At 35.8% G+C, this 27989-nt stretch overlaps 4 protein-coding genes across 5 annotated transcripts; 2 read left to right on the top strand and 2 right to left on the bottom strand.

The window, feature by feature from the left end:
• The first annotated feature begins 273 nt into the window (after window positions 1-273).
• LOC104103613 (adenylyl-sulfate kinase, chloroplastic) lies at window positions 274-4392 on the top strand. 2 transcript variants are annotated; one of them, XM_070195956.1, is made up of 8 exons: window positions 357-588; window positions 686-828; window positions 1339-1479; window positions 2907-3056; window positions 3139-3257; window positions 3355-3439; window positions 3762-3808; window positions 4109-4392. In XM_070195956.1, the coding sequence occupies exons 2-8, from the start codon at window positions 720-722 to the stop codon at window positions 4205-4207; spliced, it is 750 nt and encodes a 249-aa protein (XP_070052057.1). In that variant the 5' UTR covers window positions 357-588; window positions 686-719; the 3' UTR covers window positions 4208-4392. The 2 variants fall into 2 exon arrangements, with proteins under 2 accessions (XP_070052056.1, XP_070052057.1); XM_070195955.1 differs by having other exon boundaries at window positions 274-828.
• Window positions 4393-6665: 2273 nt separating this feature from the next.
• On the bottom strand, window positions 6666-7244 carry LOC104110256 (uncharacterized). Its single transcript, XM_009619710.2, has one exon. It carries the CDS (start codon window positions 7242-7244, stop codon window positions 6666-6668), a length of 579 nt encoding a protein of 192 aa, XP_009618005.1.
• A 460-nt stretch (window positions 7245-7704) lies between these two features.
• LOC104110251 (uncharacterized) lies at window positions 7705-10260 on the bottom strand. Its single transcript, XM_009619703.4, has 4 exons — window positions 9936-10260; window positions 9088-9235; window positions 8430-8500; window positions 7705-8308 (listed from the first exon to the last, which is right to left on the bottom strand). Exons 1-4 carry the CDS (start codon window positions 10131-10133, stop codon window positions 8084-8086), a joined length of 642 nt encoding a protein of 213 aa, XP_009617998.1. The 5' UTR covers window positions 10134-10260; the 3' UTR covers window positions 7705-8083.
• Window positions 10261-11216: 956 nt separating this feature from the next.
• On the top strand, window positions 11217-17115 carry LOC104110241 (peptidyl-prolyl cis-trans isomerase CYP65). Its single transcript, XM_070195954.1, has 11 exons — window positions 11217-11599; window positions 11702-11764; window positions 11850-11953; window positions 12269-12360; window positions 12465-12554; window positions 12665-12740; window positions 12818-13191; window positions 14489-14745; window positions 14843-15131; window positions 16392-16499; window positions 16618-17115. The coding sequence occupies exons 1-11, from the start codon at window positions 11472-11474 to the stop codon at window positions 16822-16824; spliced, it is 1788 nt and encodes a 595-aa protein (XP_070052055.1). The 5' UTR covers window positions 11217-11471; the 3' UTR covers window positions 16825-17115.
• Window positions 17116-27989: the final 10874 nt, after the last annotated feature.

Raw genomic sequence — 27989 nt, 5'->3', positions numbered from 1 at the left:
CATTTTTTAAAATAGAGGAATATATTTGACCCTTGCCGATAAATATTTAACACCAATCATAGTCGGAAATTGTATTTTTATATATATTTAAAATTTATGCAATTGAATGACGGTTATTTATTTAGGTTACTTCTTCATAAGGAAAAAAAAGAAAGTAAAACAACTCTCCCACAAAGGAGAGTGGAATATGAGCTCAGTTCATCGGGTCCCATGATGTTATGATCCGTGTTTAGTATGTAGAGAGGATTCTATCCTTGCCAGCAATTCCTCTTTGTCGTGTTCACGACATATAAATGCTATGCTATCTCCACCAAAAACTCAACCTGAATCCAGTATCCGCCATTCTCCACCCTCTCACCACCTCAATGACTATCTGACACCGTCACCAACTTTCAAGTTGTTCTTCATAAAAGCGTGATCTCCCGCTGTTTTTCTCTATCTTCTAGTAATTAATAGTAGTACTACCATTTTTCTCCTATTTCAATATCCAATCGGTTATTCTTTTTTTGCATTATTTGTACATCTTGTACAATAATTCAAATATTGATCGAAGTTTAGATGTTTCAATGACGAGTGCCATCGGAAACGGTTCGTTCTTTTATCGTACTCCTTCAAAATTTGATGGTGCTGATACCTCGTCGGAAAAGTTAGGGGTTTTAAAGCTACGGGCATGTAATTTTTGCAGAGCTAAGTTATTGGGCTTACCGCCTTTAAGGGCAATGGAGGCTTCTAGAACCTCTCATATCAATGGAAAAGCCGAAAATGTTCATCAGCCAGGATACAATTCAAACGGTCAAGTGACCGCAAATGATTGTCGTGGCTTTTCTGGTATTGATTCGACTTTTATTTTTCTCTCTTTTTTCAAAAATTTATTCTAATTTTTCTGAGGCACACACAATATGCCGGTAATTGCTAATTTTTTATGGAATATGGGAATGTAGCTTTTCAGCAGCAGGCGCGGTTTTGGATAAACTATAGTCTATATATAGTAAAAAAAAAATTAACAATGTATGTTGAAGAAAATAATTGAACAATGTATACTTAACTATGATCTGAAATCTGAGCCCATTATCATGAAAAGTAGTTGATGCAATTAGCACTCACACTCTGGCTTTAAATAGAATCTGTCTTTCTATTGAAGCACTGCGAAATTATTCCCGACTCATATTGCTATTTCCTGTTGTGTCCAGTAAAAGTATTAGAAGTTGTTTACTTCTGATTTGCCTGGATTGTTTGGACATATTTTTTTCTTGCTTACTTGAATGAAACAACGATTTGAGTGAAGTTAGTTTTGGTGTCAAAAGTTGCAGTTACTGATGTGGTGAATTATCTAACTAGGTAAAAGTATACCTCGGATTTCTACAAACGGGAATTCAACGAACATTGTTTGGCACAAATGTTCTGTAGAGAAAAGTGACAGAGAGGAGTTGCTTCAGCAAAGGGGTTGTGTTATATGGATTACCGGTCTCAGTGGTTCAGGTTTGTTTAACATCCCGTAAGCTCATAGCAGCTATCAAATTCCTCTCTGCCGCTTTATATAATTTTATGGATATATTTTTCATATGATGTACTGGCCGTTTCTGTATATTCTGGGTTTTTTTCGCTTAGTATTCTGTACATGCGTGTGATACTTAAGAACAATGCACTATGTACAAGGAAACACAATTGAGTGCTATATGACTTGAAATATTTGTGATGTACTAAGTCAAATGGTAGATAGCAAATGAAGTAAATAGAAGAAGTATTAGAAAATAGGGGTAATGCCGGATTCAATGTGTTGGGGGGTTTGGAGATATGTCTTCCTTTGGAAAAAGACAATGGGAGACCTTTAAATGGGTTGTTCCCCACAAATCCATTTAAAGCTAGTGAACAAGTCTGAAGTGCTAATTAACCTTCCATTTTGTTACCAAGAAAAGCATTTCTAGTTTCTCCATCAGCTATTTTGCCAACATATTGTGGGTCTTAATGTAAATTCAAGATTTAATTGTTGCAACCTCATATTTAATTGATTTTGAAGTACTAATTAGATTGTGTTTTTATATTTACTTGTTCTTTTTCTCCTTTCGGGCTTGGTCAATGGATTCATCTGAAACTAGCAGAATTCAGAATGCTTTTTGTAGATCAAAAGATTAGGCTGTCTTTCTCTAGGCATCACATTCACGGTATTTGTAATGATCTCATTTGCAGTAGCATGTTGATATTTGGTTATAATTCTTTTAGTTATTAAATGGTTATTCTGGAAGTCATGCTAACTGCTTTGCTACTTGAAAATCATAGATCAGCATGACAGCATTCAGCTATAGTATACTCCTGCAGTTTTATTTTCTCCGGTCATGCTTAGCTGATTACAATACAACATTAAGATATGACAGAATCATGTCTACCAGATTTGGATATTTATCCTACCAGAAGTTTGCTTGATGAATACTGCTTTATCTAAGGAGCCATTCATCAGTAGACCAGGGAATAAGTATCTGAAAACCTGGAGCTGTAGCTAAAATACTGGAAAACAGTGTGTCAAACATGTCAGCATCAAACGGTGCACATGAATGCGATTTCAATCTGGTCTCTTTCAGACTGCTCAGTTGAATTCAAACATTATCTGTGAACAAGCTGGTTTAAAAGTTATTATGCGAGTAGACATACTTGGAAGCACATGAATGATTGTGGCAAAACATCTTAATACACGGCCACTTATTTTGTTCTCATTGCTTAATTTTTCTTTTTTATTAGCACCAACCGCATTACCCCCCCCCCCCCCCCCAAAAGACCCCCTTAAAAAAAAAGGCATCAAGCAGTACTGTTATCCTTATAGCTCTTATTGCCTGGTTTCTTTCTTCAGTCTATGAGCTGTTTGAATTGACACTTTATATTTTTCCATTTTTAAATATTAAACATGATTTCAGGGAAGAGCACTTTGGCATGTGCTCTAAGTCGTGGCTTACATGCTAGAGGAAAACTCACCTACATCCTTGATGGTGATAATGTTCGCCATGGTCTGAATCGTGACCTTAGTTTTGGAGCTGAAGATCGGGCAGAAAATATAAGACGGATTGGTTTGTTTCTACCTTTCCCGTGTTGTAATCCCATCATGTTGTTCCTTCTGGGATCTAACAATTGCATATGGTTATTTCACAGGGGAAGTGGCTAAGCTTTTGGCAGATGCTGGAGTTATTTGCATTGCCAGTTTGATATCTCCCTACAGAAAGGAGCGAGATGCCTGCCGTGCTTTACTACCTGAAGGGGATTTCATTGAGGTTCGTAATAGGAATGGTACCCAAAGGATTAGCTTCTCAAGTGAGAGCTTGCTTGTTTGGCACATCTAAACAGCTGATTGAGCTGGCTAATTTTTAGGTTTTCATGGATGTTCCTCTACGTGTATGTGAGGCAAGGGACCCTAAGGGATTGTATAAGCTTGCTCGAGCTGGAAAGATAAAAGGTGCTATCTGCTATATCAGCATCTCCTCTTTTCTCTTTTTCTTTTTTGTGAACCAAGGAAAATATATTATATACTACTAGCTGTTTACAATCTTGCACCTATGAATTTGGTTAATTTGAAAAGTAAGACCATGTCAAATAGGTGGTCCAAGACTTGAGTTTGCTTCACTCTTAGCTATTAAGTTACCTGCTACTCGAATTTTTGTGGCCCTACTGTAGTAGGCAGAGATCCTCCTCTCCTATATTGTTTTCAGCTTTGTTGCATCTGCTTCAGTCTTAGCTCTTGAGGATGATCATAATATGGTACTTACGCAATTTTGCAGGTTTTACTGGTATTGATGATCCATATGAGCCACCCCTGAAATCAGAGGTAAGACAAGTCTCTCTTCTTCTTTACATGATATGCTATATTGATTGAGGATTGACTGCTAAATTCAGTAATTGCAATATCCAGATAATAAGCATTTCCTGACTTCATGACTTGACCTATATTTTAAAATTTGGGATAAACCAAATAGGCAATTTATACAAGTTAATGTAATCTTTCAATCACCTCAGCTTTCTTGGAGCAGATTCAATTCCACCATGCTTTAATAAAGATGATAGAACAGAACTCATGGCTCTTTTCTAAATTCTGGCTATTCCTGGTCTTGTACTCTTCATTGTGCAGATAGTGTTGCGTCAGAACCAAGGGCTATGTGATTCTCCTAATGACTTGGCTGATGTAGTGATCTCATACTTGGACAAAAATGGATACCTGAAAGCATAACTGCTCATGACCTTATGTTCAAATTGAGAAGCTGTGTTTCCCTTGTGAATAAGTGGATCATAATATATGTAGATTGAGTTAATCTGTAAACTAAACTTGCGGACATTATGTTCGATAGGCCTAGCACTTCTGTTGTACAAGGTTAGGATCTGATCGCAGAAAGAAGCACTGCATTCATGTGCCAATCCACCCTATCAATATCCCAAACAAAGATAAAAACATAAAAAAAAAAAATGAGATATCCCCTCCCCATAAGCTATAAGTTGTGAGGAAAGACTCCGTCCGTCATAGACTCATAGTTACAAGATGCTTTTACTGCCAGAAAATACAAGTGCTGGAAAGCTAATCTATTTGCATTTTGTGCGCTAGGTAAGCAAGGGAATTATGTCATGTAAAAGATTTGTGATGTCTGGCTTATGGATGCATTTAAAATGGTAAACTTTTGATAACACATTGGCACCATTATCAAAATAATATATACTCCTAGTATATTTCTTTTGTTTCTTTTCGTTTTTCATCGAATGAAAAGCGTCGTCCTTTCAGAAAGCCCTCAGACATTCTATGTAATATGTATCGGGTTACAGCTCAAGACAACCAGAACATCCTCCCATATAGTTAACCAAAGGAAAAGAAAATGGAGAGTTAACTGTAACTTGATCACTTACCTTAAATCTTCTTTTATCAAATTCTAGACGAAGCACTTGAATGGATAACCGTCATGTTATATGAAAAACACATGTTTCATTATTCCAATTTCAGATAAAAAGGTGTTGTTGTTCAAAGGCGGAGCCAGGATTTGAACTTTGTGGGTTCTAAATCCTAGGATAAACATCAAGTGTTAGTAAATGGGTTCTTAATTTAATTTTTATACATATTTAGTGAATTTCTTAAATTCAGATACAAAGTTTGGACTAAAACTATTGGGTTCGGCCGAACTTGTACGTCGGCTTCTAGCTCCCCTCCTGGCTGAGCTGGTGAATGACTCGCTATTAAGTAATGAAAGTTTTTTAAAAGACTAAAGAAACTACTTATCACGTAAAGAAATACGAGTAATTATTAACGACACAAATATTTCTACAAAATCTGAAGTACTATCAATTAAACCTTGATAAAACATCCCCATGGACTTACGCAGTCATGAAAAGGTAAATAGCTGAATGTTCTTAGATTTCAAGTTTTATAGAGTACAATTTAGAAAGGATAAAATAGATATGTTGCTCCCTAAACTGTCTCCAGGAACTTCTTACACATCTAAACTTTGCGGACGTCTCCTTAATCCCCTAATCTTATTCGAAATGAATCTAATCCTGACGTTTAGTTTCTAAAAGCAAGACCGATTCGTTTTGGCTAAAATTACACGGGTGAGCATTTCTAAAAAAATATTTAAGAAAATAATATCATTGGTTGTTTATTCCAAAAAATGGCAGCTTTTTTTACAATATTAGCATATTGTATAAACTATGCACATAATTAATGAGGCACAAATCATGGAATATGTTACAAGTATGAGCAGTTACTTTCTATATTCAGTTTTCCATTTTAATTTTTTCAGGATTGATGGTATGTAATATAGATATATCATTTATATAAGATATATTACAATAGTAATACACAAGTGCATATTATATATACAACAATAATATATTCCATATATGTAATATTATACGATAATTTATGACTAAATCATAAAATTAATTCTATGCCCAAAATACATCATATATCACTATGCATATCCAAATAGTTATATATAATATGTATATATCAGTTTTTTTTGTGCAAATGTATATATCAGTTATATATAATATAATATAATAACAATATACAAATAGTATAATATTAAATAATATTTATACAACTATTATATAGGAGTACTATATAAATTATACTTATTATTTTTAGGAGTATAAAAGGAATCAAATACAATAAAAATTAAACATGTAAAGAAAACTTCCCTTCACGTTCCCATATTTGAAAATCATCGTTTTTCGTTTAAAAAAAGATAAATTAAAAGGGGAAAACCAAAAAGGAAAAATAAAAAAATAAAAAAGGCAATAGGAAGTGAACACTGTAATGAGGTCTAACCGTTGTGCAATTTTGTTCCCTATAAATAAGCTAAACGCAGTAACTTCACATTAATTGCCTTTCAGCATTTTTAGGACTTCCACAAAAAAATAAGCAACGAAAAATGATAAGGATTGAGAGATCCATTAATTAATTGATTATATTTCTGCTAGGAAGGTAGTTAATTAGCTGCCAGTTTTGTAATTGCTTGCTCCTGCTAAGATTCTGAAATATTTTCTTAAATATTGACTAATTATGATTTTCCCCCGGCCTTTGGGTTTGGTTTTCAAATAAACAAATGGGCTCTTGCTATTTTATTGATATGGATACTTCATCTGACCAGTCAACAGGAAACATTAGACAAAGCAATAGCAGAATCATATAAATAAATAAAAAATCAGAACTTAATTTTGGATTTGCAAAGAGAACTTGCATTCTGGAATTTGGTGAAAACTGAGATGTCACAGATGCTAACTGTTGTGGCTTTGAGCTTCAAAACTTTGAACACAGTGACTTTCCCGTGTAAAGTGGTTGATGAAGTAAAATTCAAGCACCCAGAAATAAAATCTCCTAAGAAATTAGGATTCTTAGAGAAACCATCTGAATTAATTAGCACAGTTGTGTTCACATCATGATCTTTTCTAGCTGGGATGGTGTCTGCTTCAATTGGTGCTTCAGCTGCTGGATCGTCGCGATAAGTCACATAAGCTCTGCTACTATCATACTTGAAGCTTCCATAATTCCTGTTATGAATAGTGAGGATTAGGCCAATTGTTATGTTGAGGTGAAATGCTGGAAATGGCTCAAATCTTATGGACTCTAATGTGACAGACTGAATTGTGACTTTTGGATCTTTTGGCTTAAGGATAGTGAAATATAGGATAATGCCAACAACTAGAAGAATAATTAGGAGTATTGCTGTGATGCCACAACCTATTTTGAGGACTTTTTTTATCTTTGGGGTGCAGCATCCCATGGTTCAATTTCTTCATATATGCTGAGAAGAATTAAGGGGAGGTTTTGAAGGTATTTACACCATGAGTGTTGATGAGAAAACACCAGTCGGAGATTATTCCTAGGTGGTTTCGGATTAACCAAGGATTAGGAATTTCAATACTTTCTGTTTAAGTTTTCTGAGATACTTTTGGCTGTATCTATTTTGTTATTGAGAAGGAGATGATAACAATAGAAGAAGAGTTGTTTAGTTGAGATTGTACACTAATAATCCACATGAACTGTTAGCTTCTTGTTTCCATCTATTTGCCTTGTACATGGTCTCCTTATCAAAGGTTGACATCGTTATTAATATTCTCATGGCACTCAAAACCTTCGATTGATGCTCCTTTTATTTCAGAAACTCAAGTCATTTTGTTCGTCAAATATCATGCATTTAGGCACATATACCAACTACCTAAATCATCAAGAAGACAGCTCAATTAGATCTGAAATTCTGATGTACTATAAGCACGCTAGACACATTATACAGACCATCGAATCACTGACTGGCATTTATGATCACCAGCGATCTTCAGATGCAAATGAATACAGCAATGCTTTGCCTTGACACCAATTGTTTGGTAGTCTAATAACCAGACTTTAACTTTAATACAGAAATGTCAAACAGCTTAATCAAAAGAAACTTTTCTTTTTTCGGGCAATACTGAACAGTGTCACTATCTTTATCTGGAAATAACAATGACAGCGGCTCAGGTAGCCTAACATAAAACAGAGGCTGAAATGAGCTATGGAAACCTTAAAGAGTAAAAGAATGAAACATGAGTGCTGAATAATGGAAGCCTAGTCCATCTACATATGTCAACGTCGTTGAAGCCTTAACTGCATTTCTCTGGCCACAGAAGGGAGCCATCTCTCCCCCCTAATTCCTTTTAGTGCTGCAACTCTTTCTTCCTCTCTTTTAGCAGCAGCTTTAACTGCTGCTTCTCTTGCTTCTAGTCTAGCCAATGATTTCTGGCAAGCATTTTTTGATGCAGCTAAAATATCCATCCCATCAACAGCAACGGACTTGATTTGGTATTTAAACTGTGGCAACCATAATGGGGCAAGTGAGAAGGTGAAATAACAAAATACTGCAGGTGGGAAGAGAATTCAAAATAAAAGTTTTCACGAACTATGAATCAGAACAGAAGTAGGAAATACAAACCTCTTTTGACTTCTCCTCAATTCCTTTCCCAGGATGAATTCTTGGTTTCTTTCTGGGTTGTTGGAGTTCATCTAGCAAAATGCAGGCACATTAATGTTTTGGCCTGACTCTAGCCTTACTACTGATACGAGGGACTTGCATAATGTGCACCCTCTCAAAAATATGCAGCTATAGTTGCTCTCTCTTATTAAATTTGTTTTCTGTAGTAATTTTGTCAAGCAGGTTGTACCAGATGTTAGGACCCAAAAGAGGACACCACATCAATGATTTGAGTAATTGTCAAGCAGGTTCAACCTCCTTGCTTGGTGTTAGTAAAAAATTTGCCTGACACATCGCATACACTTTTGACACCGACTTGGTATTCATTAGTCACATTATTTTGATTTATTAAGAAGAAATAAATAGGTAAACAATACGCCTGGGAACGTTGTAGCATGGCTTTTCCATTATGCATCTGATATTTTTTTCCCCTAAGTGGAAGCAAGTAAACAGAATATCAACCTTAGCCTTCTATCTCTATTAAACAAGGATGGTCAGTATTCATTTTTTTATCCAGTAATTGGAATTTAAGCATGTTGAGAAAACAACAAACAAATGTTAGCACCATAGGGACATAACAACCGCCAAATTACTTGCTTGAGATTTTCTTTTCTTTTACCTGTGTGATCAAACACAATCCCTAGTGGAGCACGCTTGAACAATCGGATTCCGCCTCCATTCACCGAGGGAGCTTCCTGCGAAGCATGATCAATGTCTCTCACTATTTCTATAGTCTTGTCTAAGATGTCTTCCAAAGTCTTCTGGGCCTGTTAATGTCCATTCATGAGTTTGATTCATCAAGCAATGACCGTAGAAGCAAAAATATGTTAGACTAAAAAGTGGTTAAAGGCCCTTATGGAAAATTACAACATTGTTGCACCATGAAAGACATATATTTTCAAAACATTATTAGTTTTAATTTTCATGTTAAAAGCTAAAATTGAAGAAAACTAAAGTATTTCCCCATCCCCCTGTCATTTATGACGTAAAGGGTATTTGAAAAATATCATCCTCCTTTTTTTTTGCACTCGGAGGAGGTTCCAAATTTTTTAAGTCAGTGGCTAAGGTGTATCGCTAATAAGGGTAGCTCGGTGCACAAGGCATTTCGCATTCACGCAGGGTCGGGGAAGGGCCGCACCCTAAGGGATGTGTGATGTAGACAGTCTATCCTAATGCAAGCATTAGCGGCTGCTTTCACGGCTTGAACCCGTGACCTATAGGTCACTAAGGAGTATCACTGTACCACATTATGTTCGGACTTGGTACATACTACATAGATATAGTTCTGAATTTTTTTTATCTAACCTTGTATGTGTTTGACATAGTTTCTAAATGAAAGGGACTGCAAATATCAAAAAGAGGGGATTTCTATAATAACATCATTGGACCGCTAGCTGGTTCAGTTAACAAGGGTTACAATGATTAATCTTCAGGTAAGCAAATGAGAAAGAAAAAGGGCAAAAGTACCTTTATTTGATAATGTTTGAGGTTCTGGGGTCGTTTAGTATCAATTTCATCTTCGTTAGTAGCAGCGTATGAGGAATGAGGTTTGGCGGTAGTTTTGCTAAATGCAGTAGTGGAAGCGACAGAATCTATAGCAGCTCTCCAATCAGCATCTCCGTCCTCTTCACTGCTGCTCGTGCTCTTGCTCCGATCACCGCCCATCGTCGTTGATTGCTGAGTTATTTTTCAGGGTTTCCGGCGACAACAATGTTGGACGGCGAACTAGTACTGGGCCTAAAGCCTGTGATGTACTGGGGCGAAGTGCTAGTGGGCGTTTCGACACAAGAATTGTAAAATTCTGAAAAAAACGATTTTATTTTTAAAGCAAATATGATATTTAAAAATTAGAATTATGTTTGAATATGAATATAATTTTAGTTTTTTGTTTGAATTTTTGTGAGTGATCTGAGTGAAAATTTTGAAAAATAAGTTTTTGGAGTTTTTCAAAAATTTTAAAAAATTCCAAAATTCAAGTGAAAATCAAAAATTGTACGGCACTTCTTAGATTTTGTCCTAGTATAATTTAACTTTTGAAAAATAACTTCCTTATAATATTTAGTTATATAACTTTTAGTATGCTTATGAAAATATTAAATAACATATTCTCTACCCTCATCTTTTGCGGGTGTTTAGGTTGTTTCCCATTGATTCTCGGCTCAAAGTAAGCATGTATAATCATAAAACTAGCAAAAATTTTAGTAAATTTAATGTTCTTAAAATAAATTAAGACATGCATAATTAAACTTAAATCGTATATATGATGTTGATTTTGCCTAGCTAACTTCACGTCAGGTCTCAAATTCAATTCAAATTCACACATGTGATTTGAAGTTAATTAATAAATTTTAATATTGGTCATTGAGATATTTGAGCACATTTAACAATTAGTAACTAAAATATGTAAGTTTAATCATTCAGCTTGTGAATATTCACAAATTTAACGAATTGTTACATGTTAAACTATTTAATTACTCATACGTAATGTTAAATGTAAATTGATTACTATTTCACACCTGACGGTAATATTGATCTAAAAACAATATAAATATGACATTTCATACAAAGGGATAAATAAAACTACACAATTTTATTGATTCAAAACTTGGGTTTAGTTAGTGAAATATCACAAGAACTAAATCCAAAAATACCAATCCAATGAGCAATTGCCCTATTTTATTTATTTATATTTTCCAGAAAAACAAAATCCGACAAGTATATTAATGCGGGTCGGGCCAGCTTCCTGACAGGGATAGCTTATTCGGGTTCAAGTAAGGTCCAGATTTAGAGACCTGATACGGGCAACGGAGAAGGTACAAAACGGCCACCGTCTTCCGGAGCAGAGATTCATATGATTCTATAAAGTGGTATTCTCCTACCGTTAAGAAGAAATTCAAACAACACAATCAACAACTTTTCCTTAGTTTATTGGAAAAGAAAAGCTCTTCTAAAACCCTAAATTCAGAGAGATTATAGTTCCAAGAAGGAAGTGAGAATTACACCATGGGGAAGAAACAGCACAGTAAAGATCGAATGTTCATAACCAAGACCGAATGGGCCACCGAATGGGGCGGCGCTAAATCGAAAGAGCTTAAAACCCCTTTTAAACGGCTCCCCTTCTATTGCTGCGCGTAAGCTCATTTCTCTTTTCTGTTGCTTCTGTTATTTTTTTGCTCATTATCATCTTTTTAAGTTAATTTTTGGTTCAACATGTTTTGTAATTGAATTTGCAGTCTTACATTTACACCATTTGAGGACCCAGTATGCACAGAAGATGGCAGCGTCTTTGAAATAGTGTCAGTATTTTATTGTCTCAGTGTTTTATCAGAAGTTGGATTTTCATCTGAACATTTAGTGTTACTTGATATTTTCTTTCTGCAGGCATATAGTTCCATATATCAGGAAATACGGGAAGAATCCAGTGACTGGAGCTCCTTTGAAGCAAGAGGACTTAATTCCTCTTACTTTCCACAAGAATGCTGAAGGTAATATCTTTTTGCTGAAGATATATTGCACCTGAATTATTTACTTGAAGAAAAAAAAAGTATACTTAAAGTTGCACAAAACATTGTATATGTCTTGTCTAACGTTGAATGTGGGATGAGGGATAAGCACTATGTCTATTTCTTTCACAGTAATCAGTTCAAACTTCTATAGCAATTTATTGATGAAAACTTGGGTCTTTAGTTTCTGGTAATTAGGTACAGATATAATTTCTACTAGCTTTTCGGAGGGCTGTCATATAGCAGTTATTGTCATTTTCCAGGAATGAATTTAAAAGTGGTGATTTATTGTTTCAGGAGAGTATCATTGTCCTGTCTTGAACAAGGTTTTTACGGAATTTACACATATAGTTGCTGTAAGAACTACAGGGAATGTTTTCTGTTATGAGGTATGGGATATTTGTCTCCTGATCTCTATTCTTTAATTTCCTTCAAATAAAAGAGCACATGCTGTTCCTTGCATGGAGAGTTTGATCCAGGTTTTCTTGCATAGGCAGTTAAAGAATTGAATATCAAGACAAAGAACTGGAAGGAGCTTCTCACTGATGAACCATTCACTAGAGAAGACCTTATAACGATTCAAGTAAGCTTCTAAATTACTTTCCTTCCTCTCAACTGTTATATATGCTAAATTAGAATGCTGACTGTTCTGATGCGTTGCTTATATTGATATATTTAAACATCTAACTGCAGAATCCTAATGCACTGGATGCCAAGGTGCTTCTAGATTTTGATCATGTTAAGAAAAGTTTAACGGTTGATGATGAAGGTGAGTAATTCTTTTATTCATACAGGTTTTGCTGCAATTGTGGCTCCTCTGCTAATAAGTGTTTGCTACTTCATCAGAAATACAGAAAATGCAGTCTGACCCTTCATACAACATAAATATTACTGGGGACATCAAACAAATGCTTAAGGAACTTGGAAGTGAGAAAGCAAAAGAGATTGCACTGCATGGTGGAGGTGGGAATAAGGCACAGAATGAAAGAGCTGCTGCTCTTGCTGCTATTTTAGCTGCAAGATCGCGTATCAAAGATGATGCAAAAACAAAGGAAAATGGTGAAGGTACAGCAAAGCAAACTTTCAGCATTGTGGATGCTGCATCGGCATCAGTTCATGGAAGAAGTGCAGCTGCTGCAAAGTCTGGTTCAACTGATAAAACAGCTGCACGGATAGCTTTGCACATGTTGGGTGAAAGGACACCAGTGAATGCTAAGCTGGTTAGTTTTTATAAAGAAATCATCTCTTTCCTTTTTCTTTGGGTCAATTGACTGAGAGTAAATGTTAACCTGTATGCATAGCTTACACTTTTCATTTGGGAACCTATACCTGGTGTGCTTTTTAGAATTTTCCCATATTATGTTAAGTTCAAGCGCATTTTCTGTGTTTCAAAGAAATACATCTTTTATCTTTTTGTTTTATCCCGGTTTGATTATCAATTTCCTTTAACAAAAAAGAAAACAAAGATTTTGGTAAACCATATAGGAAAATGATATTTAGTTAAGCCTTTCATCATCTCTTTTAGCTTTGCTCTCATCGCATATATTTCCTTTCTTCTTCTCTGCTCGTTCTTGTTCCTGTTGGTCAGATTATGTTGCATTTTGGCTTCATGTACTTTCTGGTGTATTACTAGATTTTATTTATAACTAATGATGCATCCTGAGTAACATCATAATTTTGTCACTTTGACCTCGTAGAATAAAATAGGGCATAATGGAAGAAAAAGATCAATATAGGTGATACTTATTAGTTGGAACTTTGTTTTAGTCACGTTAGTATGTTTACTTTAGGTCGTATGTTTTTTAGGAGTCTCTTAGTGCTATTTGAGATTTATATATCAGATGAAAATAGTGAGACTTCTAGTACTTTTCGTATTATTATTATTATTATGGGCCTTAGATGAATTTAAATGGAGCGGCATGATTAATGAGGATTCATATAGCTGACCCCAACTTGCTTGGGATTAAGGCATAATAGTTGTTTTTGACCTTGTGGCTTGTCATTATGGTTTCTTTATCTGGATAATCCAATACAACCATGGTGCACTAGTGAAAACATAGTATAGATGTATGTTTATAAGAGTTTGCTGCTGGTGTAGTTTTACATCTTGCTTCACAGCTAGCTAGCTATCAGGCTGATAAAAGAACTAGCTAGCTATCAGGCTGATAAAAGAACTAGCTCACTATCAGTTGTTCTCCTTCTAAATTGTTCTCTACCGCAGTAGCTTGTTTTCCTGCAGTTAAAACAATTGACATTGGCTTGCATTAATTTCATTTTCTCTCTGTTAATCTCTTCGCCTAGTTAAAAAAATTCTTTGCTCATTGCTGGTGGTTAGTCTAACTTCTATAATGTTGAGGTTTAGTGAGATGCTAGGTGCAACAATTTCCTTTTACTCCCCCCCCCCCCCCCCCCACACACACACACACACACAGAGACCCAAATGCTAGGTGCAACAAGAAATGGCAGAAATCTGTTGTTTTGTTCAAAGTGATTTATAATGCTATTCAATTCTTTCAGGTTAAGAGTCGTTTTACCACTGGTGCTGCTTCTCGATCCTTCACTTCCACCTCCTATGATCCAGTAACAAAGAATGAATATGAATATGTTAAAGTTGAGAAAAATCCCAAGAAGAAAGGTTACATCCAGCTGCATACAACACATGGTGATTTGAACATTGAGCTTCATTGTGACATAACACCAAGGACATGTGAAAACTTCATTACTCTTTGTGAACGAGGATATTACAATGAAGTAGCGTTTCATAGAAATATCCGGTATTTAGATAACATTTTTACTTGAAATGGTTGCAGAGTATTTGTTTATCAATATGGACCATTGAATGTCAAGGAACTAATTTGTCTACGTTTGCAGGAATTTCATGATTCAGGGTGGTGACCCAACTGGCACAGGGAGAGGAGGTGAGTCTATCTGGGGAAAGCCCTTCAAGGATGAAGTACACTCCAAGTTGCTGCATTCTGGTAGAGGTGTTGTTAGCATGGCTAACTCTGGTCCTCACTCAAATGGTTCACAGTTCTTCATCCTGTACAAGTCTGCCACTCACTTAAATTTCAAACATACCGTCTTTGGTATGGTTGTTGGAGGCTTGACAACACTTTCAGCTATGGAGAAAGTTCCTGTCGATGACGATGACCGACCTCTGGTTAGTAGGAAGAGCAACTCTATATTTATTTACTTCTTATTCAACAACTTAGCACCTTGAGTCATGCCTTGGATGCAAAGGTTATGCTTTGGTTGGGAGTTTAACTAACTTGGGTGGAAATACTCCCATAAATCTCTTTTAGTTATACCAGCACTGTTGCCCTAGTGGCTACTCTGTTTACATATCTGAAAGCTTTTAGATTCCATTATTAGAACCAGTATTACTTGATTACACGATTAATCTGGCGAATACAGATATTTCTCTAATAAAAGTGATCGATATAATATTGCCGTTGTTTATTTAAAGAAACACTTTCATAATCCAAACCGAGCAAGTGAAGAATCTTTGTAGGCCTGCTCAGCTTTTGGGGTGAATTTTAGTTTTTTCTAAAAATTACTAGAAACAGCATAGTCCAGACCAAACAAGTCAAGAATCTGTGTTAACCTGTTCAGCTTTGGGATAAGGATGATATTTGAAGATCTTGCCAATGTAGACTAACTGTAATGCACGAAGTGGCGGATCTAGAGGCCAGCGTACGGATTCCCGGGAACCCAGTAGCTTTTGCATAGTCCTTGTATATGTATTAAAAAATTCTTTAAATATCTATAAATATTTGATTGTGAAACCCAATTGTTAACTTGAGATCGTTATAGGAATCTATAAACTTCAAAGCCCGGATCCGCCCTGACTGCACGTGTGTGTTAATTTATCTTCCTCTTATTCTTGCACAGTCATCATGCTTATGCTTTTCCCATCTGTGGTTAAAATGGCAGATCATATGCTACCAGTTTTCTAAATGAATTACTTGTCTAAAGAGAAAGCGGGGGAAAAATTTTTCCATTCTCAAAATTCCTCTTGATTTTTGGGTTTCAACAGAAAGTGGAGTGATAGGATCTAATCATGATCTCATGTGGTTGTAAAGAACTAAATGCAGTATGATAGTAGTTCTGCTATTTCAGCCAGATGATCTCTTGGTTGTTTCATACCTTTATATTTAATGCTTTCTTTTTTATAAAAGAACTTATTTTCTTCCCAGATACCATCTTGTCAAGTGGCCTTCCATTGTCTGGGTATTTTCATTCAGTCTTCCTTCATCTTTCATATCCTTCCCCTAGAGGGAGCCCATACTTGAAAATCTTGCTGTTTTTCTGCGCTTTCAGTGTTTTAATTTCTTATCTAGATAATTTTTTAAGCTGACTGTTCTTTGTTCTGATGCCTGAGTCCTTACCTCAACTTCTTTTGCTTCTGCTGTCTGTGCAGGAAGAGATCAAGATAATAAGCATAGAAGTTTATGTCAATCCCTATGCGGAGCTTGATGAAGAAGAAGAGAAAACAAATGATGACAAGAAAACTGAGGATGAAGATAATGTTAGTATTATTTTTTTTTCTTTAGCCTTTTTGATAACACAGTCATTTTGCTTGTTTGATTGGATCTACTAATACTCTGTGTCCATCTCTCTTTCTCTTTTCTCTTCCTGTATTTCAGGAGAAGGTTGGATCATGGTACAGCAACCCTGGAACAGGTACCTCAGAGATTCAAGCTGTTGGCAGTGGGGTTGGGAAGTATTTGAAAGCAAGGGCTGCACAGGCCGACTCCAAAACTTCTTCTGATAGTAGTCTACCACCTATTTCTGCGGCAAAGAAGAGAAAAACGGGCACATCAACAGAGCTTAAAGATTTCTCAGCATGGTAGAATTGCAATTATCAGTTAACTGTGACATTGAATCGCTATAGGTGAGTGTAACATATTCAGCAGATACGTGTAAGAGGGAAACTAAATGGTTAGGATGTAAACCCGATGCGCCCCTTTTTTTGTTTTTAATTTTTTGAAGATTATCAGGGTGACCAATTAGATACTTAAAAAGAACATGAAGAAATGCTTTCAATGGAGTTCTGCTCTTATTTATTCAACAAGAACAACTGATACATTTGTAACATATTTACATGAGAGCTTTATACATGTGACTGCAGACGATGTTTTGCATTTTTGGCGATTTATGTTATTATGTTATGCGGGGTGTGTATGTATATATTGATAATCGAGTTAACTTTTTATTATAAAAATTATTTTATGACTTTGGTACAATAAACTAAAAGTTGGATGACCATCCATGAAATTAACTTGCAATTTGAGAATAGCTAAGTGGAGCGTCGAGTTTAGTTGTCGCTCCAAAAGCCTCACAGCCAGTTCCACCAGTGTAGGTGTCTTATAAGAAGAAGGTGATACAGTGTCACGTTGTTGGTGTTTGGAAGGCATGGTTTTTCAGGTTCAAGCATTTTGCAACCCTTCGTGAGAATCTCGTGTATATTACTACTAAATTCATAACTAGGCGTTTCAATATCTCCATGGGGCAAAAAGCAGGTCTGTTTTTGGTGTGGGTGTTGTTCCTTTCGTGATGTAGTAAAGCAAATACTAATTGATACTAGTAAGAAAATAATAAGCTGGAGGAAGTAGTACTATAACAATTCACAGGCATGTGTTAAAGCCGGCATCAATGGAACAGCGCCTGCAAATTGAAACAGCATAGAGTGCACTTAATTATGGTGCTGACTACTGAGTGCTGATACAAAGCATTTCTTCAGTTGTGGGACTCGACTTAAACAAAACAAAAGCTGATACTCTTGTCTCTTCAAAAATTTGGCTACTCACTGCTTTGACTTGGTCATTATAAAAGGCAAGTCTCCACTTCAAGATTACATTTTGAAATTATTTTAGTCAGAAAAGTTGAAGAAAAAGAAATTCTAAAAAGAAGAGACTTTGCCAAGACATTCTTCTTTGCGTCAATGACTTTAAATATAAGGGTTAAATCTGAATCAATTAATTCTCCAATTATTAATTGCATTTATTGTGATCTTTTTTACTAGTAATCACTTAGTATTTTGCTTTGAATAGGTCTTTTCCGTTCTGATTTGGAAGGAGTCTTAAAATCATTAGGATTTGTTCACTTATAGATTGATTTGAATATTATCTCTTATCACTATAAATTCTATTACAAAATTATTACCACTAGCTCATGTGTAACACCACTGTCAACTACCACCATTATCATCGCTCAACCACTAGGAACAATCACTTCTACGCTAGTCACCGCTCTCTAACCAGAGGCGGAGTTAGGATTTCAAGTTTATGGGTTTGGAATTTTAGTCGTTTTGAGCTATTGGGTTCTAAGTTAATAATTTATATATATTCAATGAATTTATTAAGACAAAAATAAAGTTCGAACCAAAGCTATTGGGTTCGACCGAACCCGCTCGAGACACTCCCCTTGTCTCCAACCATCACAACCAACTAGCTCTACCATTATCAATTATTTCCACCATCAGCTATTACGATCAACCTTTACCACATAATCACCAACCGTCACCGTTGCACAACCATCAACTTTAATCACTACCACGCAACCACCACACCATCAACCTCTTTCACATCCAATCACAACTACTACCAGCCACGACCTAACAACTAACACCACTGATCACCGCTAGCATCAGTTTCACTGTCTCTAACTTTTAGAGTATTTTTCATCAAACAATTACAACACCATGTAATTAAGATTTTCTCTAATTTTGTGTCAATATACTATTTAGTTAGTATTATTTATTTGAATTTTATGTTTATTAACTTTTAATAAAGAAAAACTATACACATTGAGATGTGGAGAAAATATACAATATCTTAGTGGAGTAATAAATATATATATACTCAAATTCGTACATTTTAATCTTGATAAATCAAATAGCCTTTTCATGGAAAAAATATTCAATAAAGAAATTCAGTTATATATACACATAATAGATTGAGTATATCTGCACCTCATCCTCCCCTACTTGACCAGGTCTTACGGACTTTTCCTCAAAGATTTTGACACTTCTAGTGTTACAGTAGGTGAAGGTAAAGTTGGAATTACATGCCCAGCCGTATTCATGTTTATTGTAAACTGTAAGACTTGAAGAGAATGTTTCGATTTGACGAGTGAATTTTCATTCAATTTTGATTACATGAAAACAAAAAGCCTGTCTGGTCAAACAATGGTGGGGTTCCAATTCCATTCACTCCATTACGAATTACTCCCTCCACTTTGGACTGGATCCGCTCCTCGCTCTCCTGCCCTTTCTGACTAGGGATAATAGGAAAATCAAGGACTAAAAATATTTGGCAATTTAATTTCTAAAACTTCACTAAAAGATGTGATGTTTTTGATATCTGAATTAGCTTTGCAGGATTTTATTAGCTCCTTTATCTTCTTTTATTTTGGTTTTCATTCGGTACCTATTTTGCGGCTTTAATTAGTCCGAATTCACGCCATATAAGACCTATTAAAAGGGAAACACTCTCTAATTAAGCCTTATCTTTACTGGAGATAGTAAAGTATGTGTTCTGTGAAAATAGGAGTCACGTGACCTACACTGTGTAGAAGAAAAAAGAATTGTTATTTGTTAATTAAGTCGGTTAGTGGTAGTTAGTTTTAACAGTAAGATGACAGCTGTCATAGGAATTAGTTGGAGTTAGTTTCTACTGTATATATGTAGCTAAGATGTAAAGATACTCATTTGATACATTCTATACAAAATACACTTCTTTTCTCTCTAAAATATTCTCTCCTCTGCACCTTCGTCTCTAACGGCAGATTCAGTTTGTATGAGCTCAAATCTTCACATGGTATCAGAGCTGTCAACTGCATTTGCAAGTTAGCTTCGTAAATTCTAAGAAGTTTTTTGCTTCAATCACCCTTTTCGATTTTCCAATTGAGTTGCATAATTGGAAAATTCAACAATGGCGAAAATAGATTTGGATAATAATCATCCATTGTTTCTTCATCCTTCGGACACAACTGGATCTCCGATAATATCGATTCAATTGACCAGCTCAGAGATTTATACCACCAGGAGTCGAGTGATGAAAATTCAGCCGCTTGAGAAAAATAAGCTAGGGTTAGTCAATGGGACTCCAAAAAATAGGGATTTTGATACAGAGCTATGTCACTAGTGGGATCGATGTAACACAATAGTTTTGGGATGGATTGTTGCTATTGCACAGAGCAATAGCAACAATACACAGGGAAATGACATTGTGCCAGTGTATTTCTCAAAGCTTAAAAACCTATGGGATGAATTTGATAACATGGTGATCGGTGCCAAACCTACACCACTATTGAGTAGCGAGGATGGTCGATGCAGTTTTACCCAATAAAATCGGGATCGATTTTCACATGGAGTTAACTGATTTGGAATTAGGTATTTATCTAAATCTAGATAAGTGTATTGTTCCTAATTACACTTCCAAATATGATGGTGTTGATTCTACTTCTATTTCTATTTCTATTATATGCTAAGATTAAAGCTAAGTACAATATTTTTGATGATAGCTTTCAAGTGTTTAAAAGGACTAGGGTAGTGACTTCCGCCTAGCTGGATATCTAACAGGTATCAAGAATCTAGGGCGAGTTTGATTTGATTGGGGTCGTAATATAGCTATCACACCCAAGTACTCACTCTATACCTCTCGGTAGTTTGAGTGATTTTGCCCAATTTGGCTTTCTCAAGTCCAAATGGGTATTCATGCAATACAAGTGATATTAGCTCAAGTCGGGTATTACTATCTCTAGGTTTAACCCTTTTATTGGGGCTATCAATTTCTTGAGTTCACCCCAATTCCTTGTTAGCCTAGTTTTCCTAGACTTAGTCCCTCTTTCTTAAGAAGAGCCTAAGTCACAAAGGCATGAATCAGTGTTTGCAACCACTAATTCTACAATTCTAGCATGAACTAGGCTAAATATCACTAACCCATAAATAATCAAACCCTAAAATTCAAGACCCATTAAATACCCACACTAGGGTTGGGTAACAACCCTAGCTATGGGTCTAGCTACTCATAATAATAGTAGAAATCAAAGATAAAGAGAAGATATAATCCATAATACTAAATTAAAAGAGGAAAATCTAATGTTATAAGGTAAATTTTGCCCAAAAGGAAAAACCTAGTTGTCTCACGTACTCAGCAAAAATATCACATTGCCTGAAATTGACAAAAAGATCTACTTATACTAAGCTAAAATTTTCGGACAAAAATACCCCTACGGAAGTTTCGCAGCCGCGTAATTCTGACCGTGGCCGCACACTTGCGTTCGCGGCCGCGTAATTCTGATCGCGGTCCGCATTTCTTCACGTATGGACCTAGGTTGAACCTTGTTTCACGGACTGCATAATTTTCACCGCATTCGCGTAAGAGACTTCCGCGGCCGCGTAACTTTGACGCGAACCGCCCTTCTCATTTTTGCTTAAATTATGCACTCTCTGAACCTTAGCAAATGCGGTCCGTGGAATTCCCATCGCAGTCGTGCTGGTACTTTCGCGGTCGCATCTTCTTGTCGCGGTCTGCGTTCATGTTTGTGCCCAAAAAACCATCTCTGTGATTCTTTATATCGCGGACCTCAAAATAATGGCCGCGTCCGCGTTGATACTTTCGCGGCCGCACTTTTTTTGTCACGGTTCGCGTTCCACACCTTTTGGCCCAGCCTTGATTTTTGTTCAAGTTTTGACTCCTTTATGAGTTGATTATGACTCGTTTGGCTCATTTTAAACAATCCCTGCAAGCAAGCATATTAAGTTAGTTTTCGGGAATACCTTCACGTATTTTTTGCCCAAAACACAAGTAAAAGAGAGCAATTAATAAGCTAAAATCCCTACTTATCACATGTTTCCACCGTCATATGATTGTGTTAAGTTGAAAAAGTTTCTAGAGTTCATGGAAAAATAAAAGGTTCTACAATTATTTATGGGGTTAAATGAAAGTTATGAGCAAGCTAGAAGTCAGATTCCAATGACTAGCCCTACACCAAGTATAAACAAGGCATATTCAATACTTGTTGAAAGGGAGAGTCAAAGATCAGTTGTGAATTCCTCTATGATTGGAGAAGGAAGTGAACCAGCAGCTCTGTTAGCTGGAAAAGGAGTTGGCTATCAGAACTATCAAAATCCAAAGAAAAACTGGAACCTATAATGTGGTTCCTGCAAGATGAAAGGTCACACTAAAGAAGGATACTACAAGATAATTGGATGCCCACAAGACTTTAAGGTAAGAAGAAAAGGGCCTATAAATACAACTTACAATGTTCAGACTCAGAACATGAATCCAAATTTGGCAGGAAATGATACAAGAAGGAATGAGACACAGGATAAAGCAGGAGCTGGGCACATTCCTATGGCACCATAACTTACTGCAGAACAGTACAATCAAATCATGAGGCTGCTCAATCAAGGACCACCACAGACACAAGACAACATGGCAAATGTAGCAGGTATAGTACATTCTTTTCTAGCTTGCATAGAAAAGGGACACTGGATAATTGATACATGAGCTACCAATCATATGGTAGCCGATCTAAACATATTGACTGATGTTAAGACAAATAAGTTCTAATTGTAGCAGCAAAGTACACTTGCTAAATGGAAATGTCACTAATGTATCACACATTGGAAGCTGTAAGCTCACAAAGACATGGGAGATAAAAAATGTGTTGTTTGTCCCAGATTTTCAGTATAATCTTCTATCTGTTTTAAAGGTAACAAGAGAGCTTCATTGTTTTGTAGCTTTCTATCTTGACTTCTACTTATCCCAGGACCTTTCCAGTGGGAAGGTGAAGGGGATTGGAAGGGAAAAGGAAGGCCACTACCTACTAGTCCCACAAGCCGCTGTTAGGTCAGGAACTGACAAGAGGATAATAGCTACAGTTTTGCTGTGGAAGAAGCAGATGGAGATGTCTCATTGTAGCACATGAGACTAGCACATGCTTTTGAAAACTCACTGAAGGAATTACTTGGATGTAAGGTTGAAAGTTGCAAGCATGCAATAGATAGTTGTGAGATTTGTCCATTGGCTAAGCACACTAGATTGCCTTTTCCTTCAAGTAGCAATAAATCAAGAAGAGCTTTTGAATCACTTCACTTGGATGTATGGGGACCACATAGCACACAAACTTTTGATGGTAATAGATTCTTCTTGACTGTTGTAGATGACTTCTCTCGAGTAACATGGATATTCTTGCTGAAATTTAAGAGTGATGTGTTTTTGTGCTAAAATATTTCTTCAAAATGATACATACTCAAATTTGTGTCATAGTGCAAACTATAAAAACTAACAATGGTGGTGAACTAGTTAGCTCGGACATGCAGGATTTAGTCAAAGGATTAGACATTGTGCATCAGAGAACTTGTGTATACACTCTTCAGCAGAATAGAGTGGCTGAGAGGAAGCACAATCATCTCCTTGAGGTTGACAGAGCAATCAAGTTTCAAGGGCACATACCAATCCAATTCTGGGGTCGTTGTGTGCTAAGAGCAGCATACATCATCAACAGATTACCATCTGCAGTGTTAAATGGTAAGTCTCCCTATGGGATGTTCTTCAAAAAGAAGCATAATATCAAGTATTTAAGAACAATTAGATATTTATACTATGCTAGCACACTACCAAGACTTGACAAATTTGACAGCAGGGTTATCAAGTCAGTCTTTATGGGATACTCAGCAGTCACCAAGGGGTATGTTCTATATGACTTGGCAAAGCAAAAATTCTTTGTCAATCGAGATGTAATATTTAAGAAAAATGTTTTTCCTTTTAAAGACATTCAGGAGCAAACATCACAACATGAGGATCATGGATCTCCTTTCATTTTTACAGATTTTCAATTACCTGCTAATGAGGTAGATCATAATTCTTCTGGTCCTGTGGATTCTTCATCAGAGGAAGCCTTGGCAAAACATGCTGACCCGCAGAGGTTGATAATCCTCCTTTAATTCCCGAAGCAATTATAGCTGATACTTCCTTAGAATCATCACCAGATATACCTGATACTACTGATGTCCCAAGCTCTTTTGTAACACCAGAAATTTCTTTAAGGAAGTCACAAAGGCAGACCAAGGACCCCATTTGGCTATCTGGTTATGCTACACCTCATAGCAAGGCTAATGTAGTACTATATCTAATTAAGAACTATATGTCATATGCAAAATTATCTACATCCTATCAAGTCTACCTGGGAGATTTCTCTTCTATTGTTGAGCCAAGTTCTTTTCAAGAGGCATGCAAGGATCCCATATGGGTGGAAGCTATGAAAGCTGAAATTCAAGCACTACAGGATAACAAGACCTGGGAATTGTTCAAGCTGCCACATAAGAAGTCTGTGATTGGATGTAGATGGATATACAAGGTGAATTTGAAAGCTAATAGGGATGTTGAGAGGTTCAAGGCAAGGTTGGTAGCCAAATGCTACAACCAGAAAGAAGCCCTTGACTATCAAGAAAGTTTTTCTCTAGTGGTTAAAATAGCAAATGTCAGGACTGTACTTTCACTAGCAGCAGGACATAATTGGCATATACATCAACTAGATGTATATAATGAAGTGTACATAGAACTCCCTCGGGGATTTTCAAGTCAGGAGAATACTATGGTTTGCAGACTTATCAAATCCCTTTATGGGTTAAAACAAGCCAACAGATAGTGGAATCTAAAATTGACAGAGGCACTCCTACAGTACGGCTTTGCCCAAAGTAGTCTAAATCATTCCCTATTCATCAAACAACATGATGATGACATTTTCATTCTATTAGTATATGTAGATGACAGAAAACACTTCGAGACTGATTGAGGAAATCAAAAATTCATTACACAAAGCATTCAAGATCAAAGATTTGGGTGACTTAAAGTTTTTCCTGGGAATGGAGTTCAGCAGGTCAAAGAAGGGGATTCTAGTTAATCAAATAAAGTATGCTTTGGGGATAATTTTAGAACTAGGCCTAGGGAGTGCAAAGACAACATGCACACCTCTTGAGACAAATGTCAAACTAACAGTTCCAGAATATGACAAGCTAATTGGCAAAGAGGATGATCAACTCCTAGAAGATAAAGGACAATATCAAAGGTTAGTAGGAAAGCTATTATACCTTACATTGACTAGGCCAGATATTGCATTCTCAGTACAAACTCTCAGCCAGTTCCTGCAACAACAAAGAATATCTTATTGGGAAGCTGTAGTGAGAGTTGTAAAGTATGTCAAGAGGGGACCGGATTTAGGAATCCTGCTAAGTAGCACCAGATCAAACAAGTTGAGTGTCTTTTGTGATACATACTGGCTTCATGTCCAAACACAAAAAAGTTAGTGCCTGCCTTTCTAATCATATATGGACAATCATTGATTTCCTGGAAGTCGAAGAAACAAAGTACTGTATCTAAAAGCTCAGTTGAGGCAGAGTACATGAGCATGGCAAGTGCTATATCAGAGTTGGTATGGGTTGCATCCCTATTGAAGGAATTAAGAGCAGAGGTTACGTTGCCGGTTGATGTATACAGTGACAGTAAAGCAGCAATATAGATAGCAGCATATCCTATATTCCATGAGAGGACAAAGCATATAGAAATAGATTATCATTTCATCAGACAAAAAATTCAAGAAGGGCTGGTGAAAACTCATCATATAGGCACAAGGGATCAAGAAGCAGATATTCTAACAAAGGGGTTACCAAGAGCTCAACATGAACATCTAGTTGGCAAGCTGGGAGTGCTGAATATTTTTGCACCCACCAGCTTGAGGGGGAGTGTGAAAATAGAAGTCACGTGACCTACACTGTGTAGAAGAAGAAAGAATTGTTATTTATTAATTAAGTCGGTTAGTGATAGTCAGTTTTAACAGTAAGATGACAGTTGTCATAGGAATTAGTTGGAGTTAGTTTTTACTGTATATATGTAGCTAAGATGTAAACATACTCATTCGATATATTTTATATAAAATATATTTTTTTCTCTGAAATGTTCTCTCCTAATGGCAGATTCAGTTTGTACGAGCTCAAATCTTTACATGTTCCCCTCTTGTAACTTAGGGAAATAGTAAAAGTAACATTTTCTTCTCATATTAAAAACTTTTAATCCCTTTTTTAAGCATAGTCTAATCAGTCACTTTCTATCAGTACTCGGGATGTCATCTTGAAACATACATTACAAAGAAGATTACCACATAGACATAGTATATCAATTGTTAGACAAATGACTACGTAGAAAAACCGAGTATATTTTTCAAAAGTTGACCTGTTAAACACGCAAACACGTTAAATACTGTGTTAATTCTCAAATAAACAATGAAATACAAAAATAGAGAGAGAATTAAAAAAAGTTAAGGGACTAATTAAATGGGGATTGTCCTCCAAAGTTGAGTTAAAAAGTTGTATAGTGATCTTTCGTAGTCACCTTTTAAACTAATCCAACGGCGATCTAAATTATACACGAGATATTGTCATATCATTTCCGGTTTCATTAAGAAAATCATGTGGGGATTATGTTGCTGACGTTCTCTTTTATATTTTATGTTACTATAAAAATTGCGTTAATTAAGCTACGACGTGAATGACCTATCTGTTTAGTTTGACATATTCAAACAAGAGAAAAGAAGATTAAAAAAAAGAGTGTATGGTCTCTCGAGTTTTAACTCAGCTTAAGAAAGAAAAAAGAAAGGGGAATTCGTTAATTCTTGGGAGAGTTTCCCAAGAGAATATATCTTGGAAAATTGAGTGAGAACCAGACCTGGTTGTATGCAATGACTACTCTGCCCTTTCCGAAATCATATAAATTTTCATTTGGATTGAATCATGAAGGGTAATGCAAATATTCTTTCTTTCCTATAAACGTACGTAGAGCAAACCTACTACCCATTCTCTAGAAAGAGAAGAGTCCAAAGTAGTAAATTTTTTCCAATGATTGTAAGGATAGAGCCAAGAATATAAATGACGAATTTGAGTTAATGCAATTTTATAGCACGTACATGACAAGAAAAGGCGAGGCGCCAGCTTAATACAAGACCATCGTATACGTTCATTTTAGTTTTTACAGCTTGCTTAGATAAATAGACTGTCCTTTGAATGGGCCCAGGCCCCTAGTTCTCTTCTTTTTTCTTTGTCAGTCCTTTATTTGAAAAAGCACTAATCATGTCCATTTACTAGCAATGTATTAATCAAGCCTAAAAAAAATGTATACTATCAATATAATTTAACATAAAATAATATGTTAATTATTATATTTACTAGATCACTAATTATTGTTTATCATTGAAATATTTACTTAAAATAATCTTATCAGCTTGTGTATATAAACTATTATATATTTAAACCTTTTATTTTACTACCCGTGTAGTGGATTAAAAGAGCTAGACAGACACGTTATTTTAAGAAAATAGTAACAATTATAGGGGAAACAAGATTTTAACTTTATAGTTGATTCTAAATTTAATATTCTATATATTTAATAATTTTTTAATATTAAATATATTATTTGAACAAAAATTAAACCGACTTATACCTCCGTCCCTAATAACCAATGGATTTTTTTAGCCTTTGATATAGATTAAGCAATAAGTTCCATAATAATCACTTGGACATAGCACAAGAACGCGCGGCAGAAATATTTTCTAGGAAAATGGCCTAGTACTAAATCTAGTAGTGATGATGGATTTGTTATGGGGTTGGGAGAAAAGTAAAGGAGCATGCCCTGGATTTAAGATAAATTCCCAACGTTTAATAATGTATTCAAAGTTAAAACGAAGATTCTAATGATGTTGCATACTGTATGGGTTTTCGTAGAAGTATAAGAAAGGTAAAAAAAAAAGGGCAGATTTTTCATCTTTTTGTTGTTGTTTGTTGTTCTTTTGGCAGGCTTTGAAGATGGATTAGGAGGCAAAAGAATGTGAATGAATAGGTTATTGTGTTGGGTGAAAATAATAATAATAATAATAATAATGGAATGGTTTTGGTGGTGGGTTTGATAATGATCATATATCATGGAATCCATGAAATCATCACGATGATGCACGCCGG

This window comes from Nicotiana tomentosiformis, chromosome 2, assembly GCF_000390325.3.
Source record: "Nicotiana tomentosiformis chromosome 2, ASM39032v3, whole genome shotgun sequence".
In the NCBI taxonomy this organism is placed as follows: Eukaryota; Viridiplantae; Streptophyta; class Magnoliopsida; order Solanales; family Solanaceae; genus Nicotiana; species Nicotiana tomentosiformis.
Note: the sequence above shows the minus strand (reverse complement) of the source record. Positions and strands in the feature narration are given on the sequence as shown.